Here is an 18,176-nt window from a genome sequence, read left to right on the forward strand (position 1 = left end):
AAAGTCATTTTGGCTTATCATGTACTCAATATGTAAATGTTTTCATTGCACAGTTATATATTCCATGATTCATATAAAAGAAGGGTATTTAAGTCTCACTATAAGGTCGCAACTTGCATTAGTGGGGCTACCTTTGTCATGGGTTACTGTACTGCTGTTTCATCATGTATGTTTTAGAATGGATCATCTGAATCTGCTAAATAACCTCCGTCCAAAGACGTATAGAAGCAAAAGTCCATGAATTATTCTCTGAATAGTTATGTACAAGCAGGTTTCATTAGTGCGCGTTCACATCATCATCTCAGTGATGGAGGAGCTGATGCAGGGCATGGGAGCGCGCCGCGGCACCGTGCCTTGAACGCGCTTTATTGCCAGTCAGGACGCTGCGGCTCTCTCTGCTCATCTCCGAGCTCTATCTGCACAACGGACTCTCCCCGCCGATAACACACACATCAGTCCGCTATTGCGCGTCACTGTTACCGCTGCGGAGGGAGGCCTGCACGCCCAAGTGTGAGCTCTTTACCGGGAGCAGCGCTGCGGTTGATCCAGTGACCATGGTGCAGGAGAGGAGACATATTGGACTCGGATGAAGGACACGTTGCGCATTGGATAAACCGGAAACATCCTAAACTACCCTGTGGTGAGACGTTATCCTCCTGTGCAATTCATGTTGTGATGCATTTTGAACTGTCAGTGGATTAATCATCAAGGCCTGCTGGTGGTCCCTGAACCTCACTTTGGGCCCCACCCTCTGCAAAATCCACTCATCCTCAGCTGCTGTCTGTTTGTGTATTTGTTTGTTTGTGCCCGCAGTATTGGCCGGGGAGGCGGTGTTTAACAGTGCCAGCAGCTGCAGCCATGATGAATGCTGCGGAGTGCGGGGTGAGGGTGATGTGCCGCTTCAGGCCCCTCAACGAGTCCGAGATAAACCGAGGGGACAAATACATCCCCAAATTCAAAGAGGAGGACACAGTGGTCATAACGGCAAGTCTAAATGCACTGTTGTTGCGATGCTGATGTGGTGTGTGTGTGTGTGTGTGTGTGTGTGTGTGTGTGTGTGTGTGTGTGTGTGTGTGTGTGTGTGTGTGTGTGTGTGTGTGTGTGTGTGTGTGTGTGTGTGTGTGTGTGTGTGTTTGCTGCTGAACATACAAACACTGCAGTGATTTAGAGGAGAAAGTCACCTGGAGCTCTGCAGGATGGGGCTGCCAAGTGCGCAGCAAATCTGCAGGAGATGTTATGGCAGTATGAGAAGGATCTCCTACAATACTGCAAATGATCTATAAGAGAGCATAGTCAGTATAAAATCCTCCATCATATGTATAGTATGTGTTTGTAGCTATATTCCCTTATGTGTCTGTAATATTCTAAAGGTTGATCATACAGAACAGTTTACCCAGCATGTGAAAACAAAAGCACTTTCTTACTTGTACAACTTGGTAAAACATCCCAGCATGCTGGACTTCAACCAACAACACTTCATATTTTATCAGCATCCATCCATCCATCCATCCATACGCTTTAGGCATTAACATTTTAGAATATGTAAATAATATCAAACTGTCTGGAGGAAAGCGATTACATGGACAAACACAAGGAGATTGTGTGTGTTTACATTAATCTTGCACACATCTTTAAATCCTCCTCAAATATTCAGAGCATAGTTAGGAAGATGGCATCTTTTTTATGCTTAGGGATAAAGGAAGACTTTAATAGCAGCTTATTCCAGATTTAAGGGATTTTATGTCAGGAGCCAATCAGATCAACGCTCTTCTGTGGTGCATTTCCTGTCATCTACAAAAGGGGATGACAATACAAACTTTCTCCCCCAAAATGTTTTGTATACGTGATTGAAATTGACAGACTTGTTGTTCTGTAATATTCATTTAAGTAATCACTCAGAGAACTCTTGTCTATCCCTAAATGTAATGCTGTTAAATTGATCTCAAAATGTAGAGGACTTTTCTCGTTATCAAGCCTGTACAAAAAGTAGTGTTGCATCATTTATTCAATAAGCCCGCTTATCCATCAAAAAAAGGATGGAGGATACCCAGATGTTGTACGTTCCCCCTCTGTCTTTAAGCACAACACATGGATGTACTTCAGGTATAAAATACAAAAACAAGACGCAGACATCATGGCATGAAAATAGAAATCCTACATCTGTTAAATGTACTTTAAAGCTGATATGCAGATGCTTGCCCTCCCCCCACTCAGAATCAGCAGTCCTGCACGTCCTGCATTATTCATTCTGTTGCATTATCCCCAGAAACACTTCGTTCAGTGAGGACAAACTGCACCACGTCACCTCCATCAATCAAAGTGCAGGAACATGGCGGAGGCTGCACGCTGGTGTCAGGAGGTCCTCTGCTTCAAACTGGGTGTAGAGAGAGGGCTGCTGAGAGCCGCATTTCACAAAAACAAGGCCTTTCCCCTCAGAGACAGAGGCTGCTGGACAAGGGCAGAGGAATGATGTATAGTACAACACCATAGTGAGAGACAACATGCATAATGTAGTCGAGTTTAACCGTTGTCTTTTATTTACCTACACAGTTTTCTTAGGTATCCCAAACATGCATTACTGCCGTCTTTTAAAGAATCATTATGATATAAATCAGAACCCAGTCCATGCAAATCCAAAAGTAGAACATAAATAATTAGCATCCTTATAATTCCCGTTCTTTGGTGCCGCACCCTTACTGTGTTGTATGTGTCTCTCACAGGGTAAACCGTACGTGTTTGACCGCGTTCTGCCTCCCAACTCGTCGCAGGAACAAGTGTACGGCCAGTGTGCCAAGCAGATCGTTAAAGGTAGGACTTAACATCAGCTCACAGATGAATCTGAGCCCTGTGTTTATCCTAAAGACATATCTATCATAGCGTTAAGGAGGCATGGCTTTTTGTGACTTACTGTAACCTTTGTATTTAGTATCTGGGAGCATTTTGTCTGCGGCGTGATATTAGCTGTTATAGCAGAATACAAATGATGAATAGGAGTAAGATGAACATGAATATTAGACCGAATAGTGGCATGAACTACATCTGTAAAGTAAGCAGTCGTAGCAGTAGTACCAGCAGCAATAAGAGTAGGTGTAGCTTATGTGTATACGTGATGGTAATATTTGAGCAGCTGTTTTTCATGCCTGTGTTTTCGTGTTTACGCAGATGTGCTGGGCGGGTACAACGGGACCATCTTCGCCTACGGACAGACGTCCTCCGGGAAGACACACACCATGGAGGTGAGTCAATACAATACAAACAGCGACTCCTTTTACAAGAGTCAAGCATCGATTTAAAAATCACGGCATAAGTCTGGCGATGACCTTCATGTTCTGACGTTTCATCTCCAATCTGAGGATTAGAGCTCAGCAGGCATGGAGTAACAGATTTCTGTCAAACATTAAACCCAGGCTCATATCATGATGTAAAGGCAGGAATCAGAGCCTCACAGCAGGAGCTTTACATTAGGTTTGAAATGAGAATGTAAAGTAGTCCTAGTCGTATTACACAGCTAGCTGCAAACTGACACAAAAGGTAGAGTATCTCTGATGTGTTTTGAGTCTTTTGGGAGCTTTTCCATAAAGCAGTGTGTTTTCAGGGCAAACTGCACGACCCCCAGCTGATGGGGATCATCCCTCGCATCGCCCAAGACATCTTTGACCACATCTACTCCATGGACGAGAACCTCGAGTTCCATATCAAGGTAAAACAAATCCAACTATTGTTTGAAAGTGCTTAAATACAGCAACACATTTACACTCTGCTGTCTGCAGGTTTCTTATTTTGAAATCTACATGGACAAGATCAGAGACCTGTTGGATGGTGAGTGACACTTTCTATTTTAAGATTCAACATGGATTTGAATTATATTTGAAGTATGTCGCATGATTTACAAGTCATGTTTTTCCGCATGTGACTTTGGTGCTCCTTGTTCTGTTTGAAGTGTCCAAGACGAACCTCTCTGTGCATGAAGACAAAAACAGAGTGCCCTATGTCAAGGTTTGTACACTGTACCGCTTTATCTGTGATTTCCTGAAGCCAGATGTGAGTTCATTAATAAAAATCATTTCATTCATTTGAGAATGTGAAGGATTCAGTTTCAGTACAACCCATCGTCCATTAACAGCTAATGGTGGCTAATGTGAGCAAACTGTAGTCTGGATGCTAAAGACTTAGAGTAAGCGATCATTCCTGAACTAAATCCATGGGTTTGATCCTTTGTGAATGTTTGCCCCTGCGTCAGGGTTGTACTGAGCGCTTTGTGTCCAGTCCAGAGGAGGTGATGGACGTCATCGACGAGGGCAAAAACAATCGCCACGTGGCAGTGACTAGTACGTATCTTCATAGGAGTGTCATTAATACCCGATAAGTAAGGGGGAGTATAACAGTAATGTACCTAAGTAAATACATCTGTTATTAAAGTTGATGTCTTTCTCTTGTAGAAGTTATTATTGGTTCATTTAAGTTATGTATATACTGTAGCTAGTTTATATATATATACACACATGTGTGCATCTATCACCATTTGTTTGTCTGAAATGCCCAAAAGCTTTGTGATGAAATGGACCAAAGGGAGTGATCCTTTCTATACCATACATTCATAGAGAAACATCTACACGTGCAATAAATGTGCAGCTAAAGTTAGGAGGCTCCAACACATGCATATGATAAGTAATGTCTTTGACACAAAACAAATGCAGCTGATGAACGGAGGAGTCTGTAAAATCAGACACCGTTGAGAGAGAGAGAGAGCAACTCGGGGTTAAGTATCCTTAACCAGCGCAGGTTGTCCTGTTCAGCTGATGACACTGCTCAGCTCAGAGCAGCAGCTACGCACCAGCAGAGGCTCACACCGGGCTCTCACTACCTAGGAATCTAATTTCATACTTTCTCTATGAAAATGTATATCTGAACAGAAAGCAGTTTGTTGAAGCTGGCAGGTGAATGTAGCAGAGTGCACAAGTTGTCATTAAAATGATAAGTAACTCCAAATGACGCTACAGCTGAGTGCGTAGAGACATAGGTCTCATAAGAAACAGCTGTAAAGCAACTTTAATGCTTTTTGGTTTTGAATCTTTTCTCCAGACATGAATGAGCACAGCTCCCGCAGCCACAGCATCTTCCTCATCAACATCAAGCAGGAGAACATGGAGACGGAGAAGAAGCTGTCGGGGAAGCTGTACCTGGTGGACCTGGCGGGCAGCGAGAAGGTAAATCTGAGAGACATCAGAAAGATAAATGCATATAAAGAAGATCTGATATCTAATCGTGTGTCGGTGCAGGTCAGTAAGACGGGAGCAGAGGGCGCCGTGTTGGACGAGGCGAAGAACATCAACAAATCTCTGTCAGCGCTGGGAAACGTGATCTCAGCTCTCGCCGAGGCAACAGTGAGTCATTTCCTGACCTGCACTACCAAGGCTTATGGATTTATCAGTCCTGTTGTCTTGTTTTATTTTCATCAAGCTCAGTCGATACGTTTATCTTCCAGAAAACCCACGTGCCGTACAGGGACAGTAAGATGACCCGCATCCTGCAGGACTCTCTGGGGGGAAACTGCCGGACCACCATCATCATCTGCTGCTCGCCCTCCGTCTACAACGAGTGCGAGACCAAGTCCACGCTCATGTTCGGACAGAGGTAACCATGACTAAACATGAAGATACTCGAGGATCTGATCCTCCCTTTGTCCTGGGGGACTTTGGCTTTCGTGAAAGTTGATCCTTACTTAAATAAAAATATGAATATCTTCACATAACCAGATAAAGAGGAAATGCACAACAACAAATACAACACGATTCAATCAAAATAATACAATTCAAACCAAATGACAATACTCAAACATTAGAAGTTAAAGTAACCACTACTGTAGAATATAGGGGTTCATCTCCGATTCCATCTATCTAACCACTACTGTAGAATATAGGGGTTCATCTCCGATTCCATCTATCGAACCACTACTGTAGAATACAGGGGTTCATCTCCGATTCCATCTATCGAACCACTACTGTAGAATACAGGGGTTCATCTCCAATTCCATCTATCTAACCACTACTGTAGAATACAGGGGTTCATCTCCAATTCCATCTATCTAACCACTACTGTAGAATACAGGGGTTCATCTCCAATTCCATCTATCTAACCACTACTGTAGAATACAGGACTGTAGAAATGCGTTGGGTCTGTCTGACGTCAGTGCTGAAGACAAACAAGCAGATGGCTTTTAGTTTCCCACTGTGCCTCGGGTTTATTCTGTTTGTTTATCACACACAAACACTTCATGTATTTTATTCAAATGTACCAAACATGGTAGTTTTAAGTCACATTTTCTCATGAATTACATTCTGTGTGACCGGCCTGAGCGTGTGCAAAGAGAGATGGGGCCTGGGTCTGGGACCACAGGCAGTTAAGCAGCTCCTGTAATAACAGATGAAGCAGTGAGGGGAGAGGACTGATGAGCGGTTACTGTGCAGCCATCTGCTCTCTGCTGAGGGGAAGCTGAGAGGGAAATGAACATTTCAGGCCTCATTACGAAAGGTTGTATTCTACTGACCAGTTCAGCCCACAGATGAATTAAAAAGGCAGATGTTTGACTGTAATCCATGACAACATAATTCATATTCTCTCATGGTGTCTTCAAATGAAATGAACCTGATTTCAGAATTATATTTTTGGATGTAAGGTCACCAACCTCCATGTTCTAATACCAAATGATTCAGGCTGGAGTTCAATCCCCCTGGATTATGCCTTCAAAGGAGATCGACCTCACACTGTTTCTGTCGTTTAGAGCCAAGACCATCAAGAACACCGTGTCTGTGAACCTGGAGCTGACGGCCGAGGAGTGGAAGAAGAAATATGAGCGGGAGAAGGAGAAGAACAAGAACCTGAAAACCATCATCCAGAGGCTGGAGGCCGAGCTCAACCGCTGGAGGAACGGTGAGGAAGGAGCCCTGCAGATACACGAAGAATAAAACTCAGTCACTGTTTCTACTGCACACCATCCACTCTCCTGAGACTGCAGTGTCTCCCCCACATCATCCTCACCCTTTTTCCATCTCTGTCGCATGGTAACGCCTCTGTCCCTCCCCCTTCTCTCCCCTTTCCTCCTCCTCCTCTCCCTCTCTGGCTTTTAATTCCTTTTGATTCCCCCTCCTTAGCAACAATTTAGCTTCCACAGCCTACACTTAAATGTATTGAACACACACACACAGAGGCCCACACACACACCCATTATGCTGATGCAGTGTGTCTGCCATGACTCAGCGCTGGCTCCACGCCGAGCCGTTTAGACGCAGCAGCCCCTCTCTGCTCTCCATCTTCTCATTAGCTGATGACTTTCCTCCCAATTAAAAGGTCAATAGTAATTACAGCATCGATTGTCCTTCCACTGGAGTCACTCTGCTGCTAACAACAACAACAACAACAACAACAATAACAACAACACAGCCACACCCAAAAGGATGACACCTGGAGTCATTAGTTAGACCTCTGTGTGTTTTTACCGGTGAATCAGGGGAGGACGTTCCTGAGGAGGAGCAGCTGAGCGCTAAGGAGCAGAAGAGCGCAGAGCCGTGCGACAACACGCCCGTCATCGACAACCTGCTGCCGCCGGAAGGAGAGGTCTCCGTCTGCGGGGACGACAGGAGCAAATTCGAGGAGGACGTCAGCAACCTCTACAAACAGCTGGACGACAAGGTGAGAAGAGGGAGGGACAGATGTTCTCCCTCACTTTTCAAAGTGTTTGTTGCTCCTCAGAGGGTTGGACTGCAGTACCAATATTTAGTGGCTTTCTAGTTATAAATACAGTCTAAGGCGGAGTTGTTGTTCTGCATTCTTACTTGACAATACTTTCAGACTCAAATTACTGACTTAATTTACTCTCAATATTTCTGTAGGATGATGAGATCAACCAACACAGTCAGCTGGCGGAGAAACTCAAGGAGCAGATGATAGACCAGGAGGAGGTTTGTCTCCTTTTGATTAAAATAAGTAACCTTTGTCTCTCTGGTTATTTATGTGTGGATACAAATATGTGTTCCCTTTCTCTCCCCAGCTGCTGGCGTCGACGCGGCAAGACTACGAGAAGATCCAGGAGGAGCTGTGTCGGCTGCAGGCGGAGAACGAGCTGGCCAAGGACGAGGTGAAGGAGGTGCTGCAGGCGCTGGAGGAGCTTGCCGTCAACTACGACCAGAAGAGCCAGGAGGTGGAGGAGCGCGATCAGAACAACATGCAGCTGATCGACGACCTGCAGCACAAGACGGTGTGTGTGTGTGTGTGTGTGTGTGTGTGTGTGTGTGTGTGTGTGTGTGTGTGTGTGTGTGTGTGTGTGTGTGTGTGTGTGTGTGTGTGTGTTATTATTATTTCAAAGCTCCTTTTCTATCATTTAGGGAATTTAAACAGCTCTTACCATGGCTGCCACTGAGGTTCTTCCGGGTCCTTTGACTCCGTTATAAACCTTCCTAAGCTAAACTGACTACTCCCCCCACCCCCACCCCCCAACCTGTGTGTGTGCAGGTGCTGCTGTCGGCCGTGCAGAGGGAGCTCAGTCAGCTGCAGGAGCTGAACGGGCTGCAGAGGAAGAGAGCCGCGGAGGTGCTCAACCTGCTGCTGAGAGACCTCAGTGACATCGGTGCCATCATCTGCACCAGTGACACCAAGGTGAGTTCACACACACACACACACACACACACACACACACACACACACACACACACACACACACACACACACACACACACACACACACACACACACACACACACACACACACACACACACACACACGAGTTGAAGATGTATTGATCCATCACGTCTCCCACCCTCACCTTCCTCGCCCCTCAGTTGTCGGAGACCAAGGGGAACGGCTCTGCGGTGGAGGAGGAGTTCACGGTGGCTCGCCTCTTCATCAGCAAGATGAAGTCGGAGGTGAAGTCTCTGGTGAACCGCAGCAAGCAGCTGGAGAGCGCGCAGGCCGACGCACACCGCAAAATCCAGGCCAACGAGAAGGAGCTGGCTTCCTGTCAGCTGCTCATCTCCCAGGTAACAAGCACCTAGGTGACGGCGGTTGTGCAACGGGTGTTGTTTTCTGGACGTCTCGCTGTTGCCCTCATTGTGGCAGTGACATTACATTCTATATAAATGTATATACAGCCAATAAGCCATTTCTGCAACAAGTGCTATTATTTCCAAATTGCTCTCCATCACTTTTTCCATGTCTGCTATAGTTCCTGAAAGTCATGTGGATAAATACTGACCTTTCTCTTACCGTCTTTGCTCCTGTGTTTGTGTTGTCCTGTGTGTGCAGCACCAAGCCAAGATCAAGTCTCTGACGGACTACATGCAGAACATGGAGCAGAAGAAGAGGCAGCTGCAGGAGAGTCAGGACACTCTGAGCGAGGAGCTGGCCAAGCTGCAGACCCAGGGTCAGCACCCGCCTCTCATGCAGTTTGTTTAAATGTCTAATACGACATTTAATTTGATATCATCATCATCATCATCATCATCATCGTTTGTATTTTTGATAATCTATAAAACACTCAACATGTACAACTCGCATGTTGAATTTGTATACTCATTTGTTGGCCCTCAGAGAAAAGACACGAGGTGCCGGGGGAGGAGAAGGAGAAGGAGGACATCGGCAGGCCGAACGGAGACGTGGACATCAAGGTGACCCGAAGGCACATCTGGTAACTAAAGCAGTCAAATGTCGTTCTGTACGAGGACTCTCTCACGTGTCTCTGCGTCTCCGTCCTGCAGAATACGCTGGAGGAGCAGCTGGAGAACCACAGGGAGGCTCATCAGAAGCAGCTGGGCCGTCTGCGGGACGAGATCGAGGACAAGCAAAGGATGATGGACGAGCTCACAGAGTAAGGAACATGGCACATTCACCAGAGAGATTCATGTGGTTTTTTTGGACCTCGACCCGTTGGTTGTATCTATCCTGCAGAGATGCATGTAGAAGTCTTTTAAAAAAGGTGAAATCCAGTGTCTCACATATAAGGTTTCACAGGGTTTAGCTTGAGACTTGTAGGCTCACGTCTCGGTTTTAAGTCCAATGACAGCATGATGTTTAGTAGATAACTCCCCCACGCTCTTCTCCCCTTCATTCGTTATCTCTATGCATTAAAATATCTAAAGATAATATTGCTTTCCACTTGTCTTCCTCTCTCAGTCTGAACCAGGGTCTGCTGCTGGAGCAGGGGAGACTGATGTCAGACTACGACAAGCTGAAGGTTGAAGAGCAGGAGAAGGATGCAAAGCTGCAGAAACTCATGTAGGCATTTTACTGCACTTGGCGACTGCTATCAAACGCTATCCCTTTTCAAATCTTAAAGGAAATGTCTTTGTTTTCTGCAGTCTGATAAATGAGGAGAGGGAGCAGGCCAGAGAGGACCTGAGGGGCCTGGAGGAGACGGTGGCCAAAGAGCTGCAGTCTCTGCACAACCTGCGCAAACTCTTCATCCAGGACCTCACCACGCGGGTTAAGAAGGCGCGTCCCCTTCCTGAGGCTCACTGTCTTTTTCTCCGCCAGTTGTACAGCTGACCTGTGTGCTGTGTGTTTGTTTCTCAGAGTGCAGAGTTGGACTGTGAGGAGGGACTTGGAAATGTGGCCCAGAAACAGAAGATCTCCTTCCTGGAGAACAACCTGGAGCAGCTCACCAAGGTCCACAAGCAGGTAACCCAGCTATCACTGCTGTCCAAGAAAGAAACATGAAATCAAATGCCATGCTGGTGTTAGCTTCACATTTAAAGGCCAGGGTGTGCAGCTGATGTTTATTTAGCAGAAAATGAGTTTGTTTTCATGAATGTATAATCACCTGAAGCGATCCAATAATGGAAACATACTTTATAACAAGTAGGAGTCCTGCGTTAGGATCCTAGCTAAATAAATATAAAAGACATTTGACTTTATCGTCCTTTTGCAGGGTACAGATAGAAGCGTTGTAGTACGCAGGTATACCAAACCTGTATAAACAAGTGCAGTATTTGATGTGACACTATATATGCTAAAAACATATAGTGGAGTAAAAGCAACATCTCCCTCTGAAATGTAGAAAAGTGTAAATACATTCACAATAGAGAGGAGATATATCGGTGGAGTATCTGAGTAGTACACAATGTAAGAGAAATATAGAATACATGGAGTACTCCACAGTGGCTCTGAGCTACAGCAGTAGAACCTCACTACTTGATGATGTACCCTTCAGCTGGTCCGAGACAACGCAGACCTCCGCTGCGAGCTGCCCAAACTTGAGAAGCGTCTGCGGGCCACGGTCGAGCGCGTCAAAGCTCTGGAGAACGCCCTGAAGGAGGCCAAGGAGAAGGCCATGAGGGACCGCAAGCGCTACCAGCAGGAGGTAGACCACATCAAGGAGGCCGTGCGGGCCAAGACCATGGCCAGGAGGGGGTTCTCGGCCCAGATCGGTGAGCGGGGGCACATGCACCACTTTGATGGAGGAGAAAATGTAATATCTATGTCACTGAATTCCATCTTTTCTCCTCTGTGCCTCAGCTAAGCCCATCAGACCAGGCCATCACCCTCTGTCCTCCCCCATCAGCAGCTCCATCAGAGCGGGGGGAAACTACCACCACTAAAGCCAACAGCAACCTAACAGTGAGTTTCTGCACTCACTGTATCTGGAAGTCTGTCTCGCTTTGTTTGAAGATGTATTAACAGCTCCGCTAATTCTAATGGTTGTGCTTCCTGCAGACCCCTAATGACCGAAGCATGCCCACCACCTCACCTGGAAACAAGCCCCGCCCCTCCTGCTGGAGCACCAATGGGAGGCCATCACCACAGACTGGAGCAACATCCTTCCTGTATATACTGACGTAAACACTTGCTGAATGTAGATATCAGAGGAAACCTGCTTCATCTTTCAGGATCGATGAAAACAAATGTCTGGTACTCCTTCTCATTACAGATCTGTATCATAATTGTGCATCTTGTTGCTTAATCACAACCATTTAAATGTATGAAGGTTGAGAAGTGTAGCAGGTGACACGTTGAAATATTTAGCTATGAATGAGTTTGTACCGCTTTCCAAAGCTTAAAGAGCCAGGTGTAACGGGAGATATTTAGGGTTATGCATTCATCTTTAACCAGCACTTATTCATTTAGAGGAACAGTTCAACATTTTGGAAGTGTGTCCAATCAATATAAGGCTATAGGCGTATGTGCTATCCCTCTTTCCATCATAGCAAATACAGATATCTCCCAAAATGTCTCACTACTCCTTTAAGAATGTCCTGTTTTTGTGGAGCCTGATGAAGCTGAAGGTTACAGCTGAAGTTATATATAGAAATGAATTACAGCCACTTTGTGCAGGCAAAAACACACAGCTCGGTAAAGTGTGTTGAATATCCCCCCTCTGAAAGTGGTTTTAATACACTAACACCTACTTGCTATACTAATACCTTGTGCTTTTTGGCATTTTTGACAGGTTTGACAGTTCCAAAGTGACTTTGATTTATGTAGTCTCCCTAAAAGGTGACAACCACCAAAAAGCAAACCCTATGAAGTTTTAAAAAGTGTGTCCCCTGCTGAGATATTACATTAAGTGAGAAAGTTTTAGTGATTCTGTCTGTAGTCACACAGGGACACTGACCGACCAATCAGGCGTTTCCTGGGACTCCAGCAGAAAGGAAGAGGGACATTTGTTTTGTGACGAAGCGTCTGGGAAGCTCCTGATCAGACAATCGGAGATCTTAACACGCAGTTCATGTGTATACCTTAAGAAAGGCCGATCGGAATCAAAGATGTGAAACTAATTCAATCCCAACGTCCCCACTCTGCCACACCTCGTGCCTTCAGAACCACCTGGATTTAAATATTTTCACATGTAAGAGCACCTCGCAAGGGTTTGCAGAATCACTTCCACTTCCTCTTTTAATAGCAAAAGATTGTAATGATTAAGACCCCTTTACCCTGTAATTAAAGATATATTACCTGTGTGCTGTTTGTCTCCGTGTAGCATGCTCAGTATTATCTCAACATGATGCGTTTAGGAGACGGAACTTCAGGTAGCTCAGCTTTTTTATTAGCAGATGCTACTTACACCCGGGTGTCCGTAGCTAACAGGTGCAACCAGTGGATGAAATGTGTGTGACGGTGGTCTATACTTTTAATGGTAGGTTTATGTTAACAGTGAGGGACAGAATATCAAAAAGAAAATCCTGAAATGTAGAGTAAAAAAAACATATGTTATATATACATGAAGCGTGTAAGGAGTGGAATATTAAATGGAGTATAAATGTGAAGTCCAGTTCACAGAGAGGCTGTGGAGCAGAGAGTCCTGCAGCCAGAGTTCTTGCAGAGGGTAGGAAGGTTCTCCTGAAGCTGGAGCAGTCTGTTGGAGAAGGAGCTCTGCTGTCCTTCCAGCTGCAGGTGGAGAGGGTGGGGGGGGTTATCCATGATGGACAGCAGTCTGTTCAGAGTCCTCCAGTCCACCACAGCCTCTAAAGGATCCAGTTTGATGCTGATGACAGAGCCAGCTTTCCTGATGAGTGTATGGATTCTGCTGGTGTCACTGGCTCTGATGCTGCAGAGAAGAGAGCCCCAGCAACAACAGACTGGTAGAAGAGCTCCAACATCTTACTGCACACGTTGAAGGATCTCAGCCTCCTCAGAAGACAGTCGGCTCATCCCCTGATTTTGGTGTTCCTTGGTGTGAGTGCTAAGCGATCACCGGTGCCTTCATTTCCTGTGTCGGATCCCTCTCACCCTCCGTCACCTCCATCCACTCCTAAGCCTCAGCATCCCTGAATCAAGATTGCAACCACATTTTAGTTTTTGAAATAAAGCATTTGATCAATTGGATTAGGGCTGAACGATTTTGGAAAATAATCTAATATGCAATTATTTTTTCAAGGTCCTCTTCTCATGTATTTTACAACAAACACAAGCAATAAATCAACCTGTTTCATAAACGATATCAGATGTATTTAAAGCAGAGATTACAACAATAAAGGAAACATCTGTGGCTCTACCTCTTAAACATGTCTAACTCTTCACGTTTCCTGAAACATGATGTAAACATGTGGACTGCACTTCTCAAACACTGTCTGAACAGGACAGTCTTAAATAAATGAATAGAATATACAGATAACTGATCTGCAGTCAGTAACATCACACATGCTAAAGTGCAGGAACTGCTTTAACCACATTTTTTAGGTAAATCAAACTCCCAATAAACTAGTGAATGTTCTGATTAAAAGAAGGGGGAAAACGTTTTGAACACTAATGGAAAAGTGATATTCACTCAGTAACAGCAGCACACAACATACCAAAGTGCAGCCAGAAAGATTCTTCTGTGTCGTTCTCAGGAGCTCACAGAATTTTTGCAAGGAAAACCAGCACGTCAACTTTAGCTGGTTTTAAAGACGAGCGAGTGCAAGTCACTATATTCCCTCCAGTGCTGAAGAGACGCTCTGAAGGAGCACTTGTGGCAGGGACACAGAGATACTTGCGGGCCATATTGCACAGACGTGGAAAGTTGATCGTGTGCACCTTCCACCAGGCCAAGGGGTCATCTTCTCCATCAATGGCAGGGGTCATGAGGTAAGTGTTTAACTCTGCCTCAGCGACATCTTCAAGTTGCATAGGAGAAGCAGAAGAGGCCACGGCAGTCTTGAAGAAGCTGCCAAGAGACGTCTTCACCTTTTCGCCAGAGGGCTGTGCACCTTGAGGCCTCGGAGTGGTTGCAGTACGAGACCTCTTCCCCTATCAGATGAAAAAAAAACACTTAGATTAGTATTGAAGTTAGATTACAAATAAATAAATACAAAGTGTGTTTTTGATATCATAGATGCATCATTATTACTAACCTGGCTAGATATGCAAGCCTTGCTGATTCCAGCATTTCAGTCTTGAGTCGGGTCTTAATGGTGGGAATGTTGTCTGCGTGATGTATTGGGTTTTGAACCTGGGGTCCAGGAAGGATGCAACATCCAAAAGCTCTTGGATGCTGGGGTCACTGTACTTATCATTGAGGTATGCCAGGACCTTGGTTTTGAATGACCTAGTCAGGTCAGTGTCCTCTTGATCTTCAGCCAGGACTGATGTGGCCAGAAGGTGAAGAACTGGTTTGAGGTAGGAGATGCTCACATACTCCTCTCCAGAGAGAGCATCTGTAAAGTCCAGGAGAGGATGCAGTGCACTGTGAACAGACTCCAACACCTGAACATCCTGCCAGGATGGGATGAGGGAGCGTGCATATCGGTCACCTGACAATACCTGAGAAATGGCTTTGAGCTGCTCCAGCACCCTGGCAATCATCATTTCTTTTGATCCCCATCTTGATGAGGCTGTGCTCAGGGAGTTTGAGCTCCCTCTGTGCTTCAGTCATTGCCGCCTTCTTCTTCCAACTGTGAGAGAAGTGCCCCACCACCTTCTTGCACAGCCCTAATGCTCTTCACACTCTGTCATCTTTGAGTGCATGTCCTGTGATACAACATAATATAAGAACAGTGTAAATTATACAATTCGACTTGTGTGATTAAGGTTATCAACTTTGGAATAAATACACACATTCACATTCTCTCCCTCCACCTCTTAAATTCTCTCACACACACACACACACACACACACACACACACACACACACACACACACACACACACACACACACACACACACACACACAGTCTCTCTCCTCTCTGCTCACACAATCACACACTCACACACACACACACACACCGACATACGTCATGATGATAATTTACGTACCGATGGCAAGATGTAATCGGTCCCCCAAACACTGCAGTCTGGTCCATCCATATAGCTGTGCTGCCATCACCCTATTCGATGCGTTGTCCGTCGTTATGCAGATGTGGTTTTCTTCCTGTAGATCCCAGCTGGCAAAGCCCCTCTCTCAGGCCGGCTGCAATATTTTGCCCCGTGTGGTTGTCCGGGAAGTAGGATGCTTGAAGGCAGCGAGCTTTGAGATTCAAGTCTTCGTCAATGTAACGCACCGTTAGACTCTGGTATGGCTCCGACGTACGGCTCGACCACAGATCAGTTGTTGTCGCAAAAAACTCCACTGTTTTCAGCTCGGCTGCAACTCTCTGTCTGCATTTGTTGTATCGCTCAGGTATGGACACCTGGCTAAAATGTGTGCGTGAGGGCATTCTGTACCGCTTATCCAGTGTGCTCACCAAAGCCGTAAACCCAGGATTGGCCACTACACTAACAGGCATCATGTCTTTCGGTATGAACTCCGTTATTGCCCGAGTTATTTCCGCGTGCCGTTTCGAATTCAGTTCATAAGGAGTAATACTTTCAAACAGCAAGGTCAGTGATCCCTGTCGGCTGGTACTTGAAGTTGTAGCACTGGTCGTTGGCATTCTATCCATGCAACTATCGTCCATGGCTTTGTGTTTTTTTGTGTTGATAAAAGTGTGTAGTGTTACCTCGTGAGGTAGCAACCAGTGGCGGTGCGTCAATAGTGGGCGCTTGGGCGCCGCCCACCCTGACTTTTTGAGTTAAAAAACGTTATATATATACAACATAATTGAAATAAGAAATGTACAGTGTTTATGGGTTAAATGTGTATGGGAGACCACTGTCAAGAACCGCTAAAATGTGTCCGGACATAATATATTGCCATTCGCCTTTTCTGAGAATAGGCAGGTCGGCTACCGTCCGTGGGCGCCGATAACATGGGAGTCTATAGGAGAGCTTATACTTTTCTCAGTCATTTTAGCAAGGATAGCTTTTCATTGGAGGATGAAACTTAGATCTGTGGGCGCAAATCTTTGCGCCCACAGCCAATGGCATTGTTTCTTAGTTCAATGTGACATTCTTAGATACGCGATTGGACTATTTCGGCGAATCAGCATCGTTATCATTCCCTAACCACAAGCGTAAAGAGCAGCACCGTAGCTAGCTGAAACTTAGATTGAGTGAATATGGCGACATCGATGGCTGAGAACTCCGTGCAAGCTCTACTTAAAACACTGTTTCATCGACTATCAGATGTCGAAAAGAAGAAATTGAAAGACTTGGGACCCGAGCGTCCGGATCTAAACATTCAACAGACGACCACTGATCGCGGGAGAACCTACACTCGGACTTTCTCCTCAAACTTGTATGCTAAGCGGAATTGGTTAGCTGGTTGTACAGTGAGCAATGCCTTTTTTTGTTTCCCTTGTCTGTTATTTCAAAGTCCTGGGACTGAAACACTTTGGACTACAACCGGGATGAAGGATCTAAAGCACTTCACACAAAAATGTAAGAAGCACGAATGTGGCCGCAGCCACCTAACCAACTGTCTTAAGCTAAACCTCTAAAAAACTGCTATTTAAACCGTGCCGCCCAACTGCGCCCCCCCCAAAAAAATGTTCACCAGCCGCCACTGGTAGCAACAGTAGCGAGGCACGTTCTGCACAGTACCTGACGTTGCGCAGCATCTTCATGTTTAAAGCCAAAATAATTCCACACAACTGACGTGCCGCCCCTCTGTGGTACCAAACTTCCAGCCGTGCACTCTTCTGACGAGCCTGAGGCCATTGTGCAACAGGTTCAAGCGCAGCGTGGACTTCTTTCCCTGCCTGCGCGGCTCCGCTCGCTCGCAAGTCACGTGACCAGATCACGTGACCAGTCAAATCGCAGCCCTTGCGGTTGGAAAATCTCGTTTGGTCATATCGCGATATTACCGCAAATGCAATTAATCGTTCAGCCCTAAATTGGAACCACGTCTCCTGCGCCTCAGTATTGGTACTGATAAATATCTCCTTGGGTTTAATTGGTAACACGTAGATCCACACAAACCAACACCCCCGCATTGACAATTCTCTGGCTGTAGCTCTCCATACATTCTTCTGTGTCTGCCATCAAGTGGAGCTCTCCATGACAACACTGCACAGTCCATGCAGCGTTTTCTCCCAGTGCAAAAGTCTTTCCGCAGTCTCCACCCTTAAACCTCCAGGCATCACATCGTAGAACACACTAAACGCTTTGTGTTTGTACCTCGTTACTTCAGGAACCGACACAGCAGGTCTGTGTGGAAGGAGACTGCGATCACATGAAAGTCAAAGTCTTGGAAAGAAAGGAAAAATAGATGTGATTATAAGATCGGTGTTGGTCAGTTCTTACACTGTAACAAATACTGTGAAAATATGGGTCATTTTGTTCAGTAATCTACCGTTTTTGGTAAATACAGATGACAGATGACTCCTAGCCT

At 45.6% G+C, this 18,176-nt stretch overlaps 1 protein-coding gene and 1 long non-coding RNA gene across 3 annotated transcripts; one reads left to right on the forward strand and one right to left on the reverse strand.

The window, feature by feature from the left end:
• The first annotated feature begins 369 nt into the window (after positions 1–369).
• LOC134861055 (kinesin heavy chain-like) lies at positions 370–13,390 on the forward strand. The gene is made up of 26 exons (XM_063878049.1): positions 370–640; positions 814–984; positions 2,721–2,808; positions 3,163–3,236; positions 3,596–3,700; positions 3,771–3,819; positions 3,941–3,996; positions 4,241–4,328; positions 5,083–5,207; positions 5,280–5,384; positions 5,486–5,634; positions 6,782–6,930; positions 7,508–7,689; positions 7,890–7,958; positions 8,048–8,254; positions 8,509–8,652; positions 8,836–9,033; positions 9,299–9,416; positions 9,584–9,660; positions 9,751–9,860; positions 10,166–10,267; positions 10,351–10,483; positions 10,565–10,669; positions 11,202–11,418; positions 11,507–11,608; positions 11,705–13,390. Exons 2-25 carry the CDS (start codon positions 859–861, stop codon positions 11,587–11,589), a joined length of 2,859 nt encoding a protein of 952 aa, XP_063734119.1. The 5' UTR covers positions 370–640; positions 814–858; the 3' UTR covers positions 11,590–11,608; positions 11,705–13,390.
• Positions 13,101–16,414, reverse strand: LOC134861056 (uncharacterized). Of its 2 annotated transcripts, none has more exons than XR_010165356.1 (4): positions 15,722–16,414; positions 14,821–15,436; positions 14,504–14,716; positions 13,101–13,755 (listed from the first exon to the last, which is right to left on the reverse strand). It is a non-coding gene; the product is annotated as an uncharacterized LOC134861056 (long non-coding RNA). The 2 variants fall into 2 exon arrangements; XR_010165357.1 differs by having other exon boundaries at positions 14,281–14,716.
• Positions 16,415–18,176: the final 1,762 nt, after the last annotated feature.

The sequence above is a fragment of the Eleginops maclovinus genome, chromosome 24 (genome assembly GCF_036324505.1).
Source record: "Eleginops maclovinus isolate JMC-PN-2008 ecotype Puerto Natales chromosome 24, JC_Emac_rtc_rv5, whole genome shotgun sequence".
NCBI classification, from domain to species: domain Eukaryota; kingdom Metazoa; phylum Chordata; class Actinopteri; order Perciformes; family Eleginopidae; genus Eleginops; species Eleginops maclovinus.

What these genes read in the sequence shown, in the direction of transcription:
- LOC134861055 (XM_063878049.1), top strand. Translation starts at nt 859, where the DNA reads ATGATGAATGCTGCGGAGTGCGGGGTGAGGGTGATGTGCCGCTTCAGG. An exon ending in ACGGAGACGTGGACATCAAG is followed by an intron (nt 9,661 to 9,750) that starts GTGACCCGAAGG and finishes TCCGTCCTGCAG; the next exon opens with AATACGCTGGAGGAGCAGCT. An exon ending in GCAAAGCTGCAGAAACTCAT is followed by an intron (nt 10,268 to 10,350) that starts GTAGGCATTTTA and finishes TGTTTTCTGCAG; the next exon opens with TCTGATAAATGAGGAGAGGG.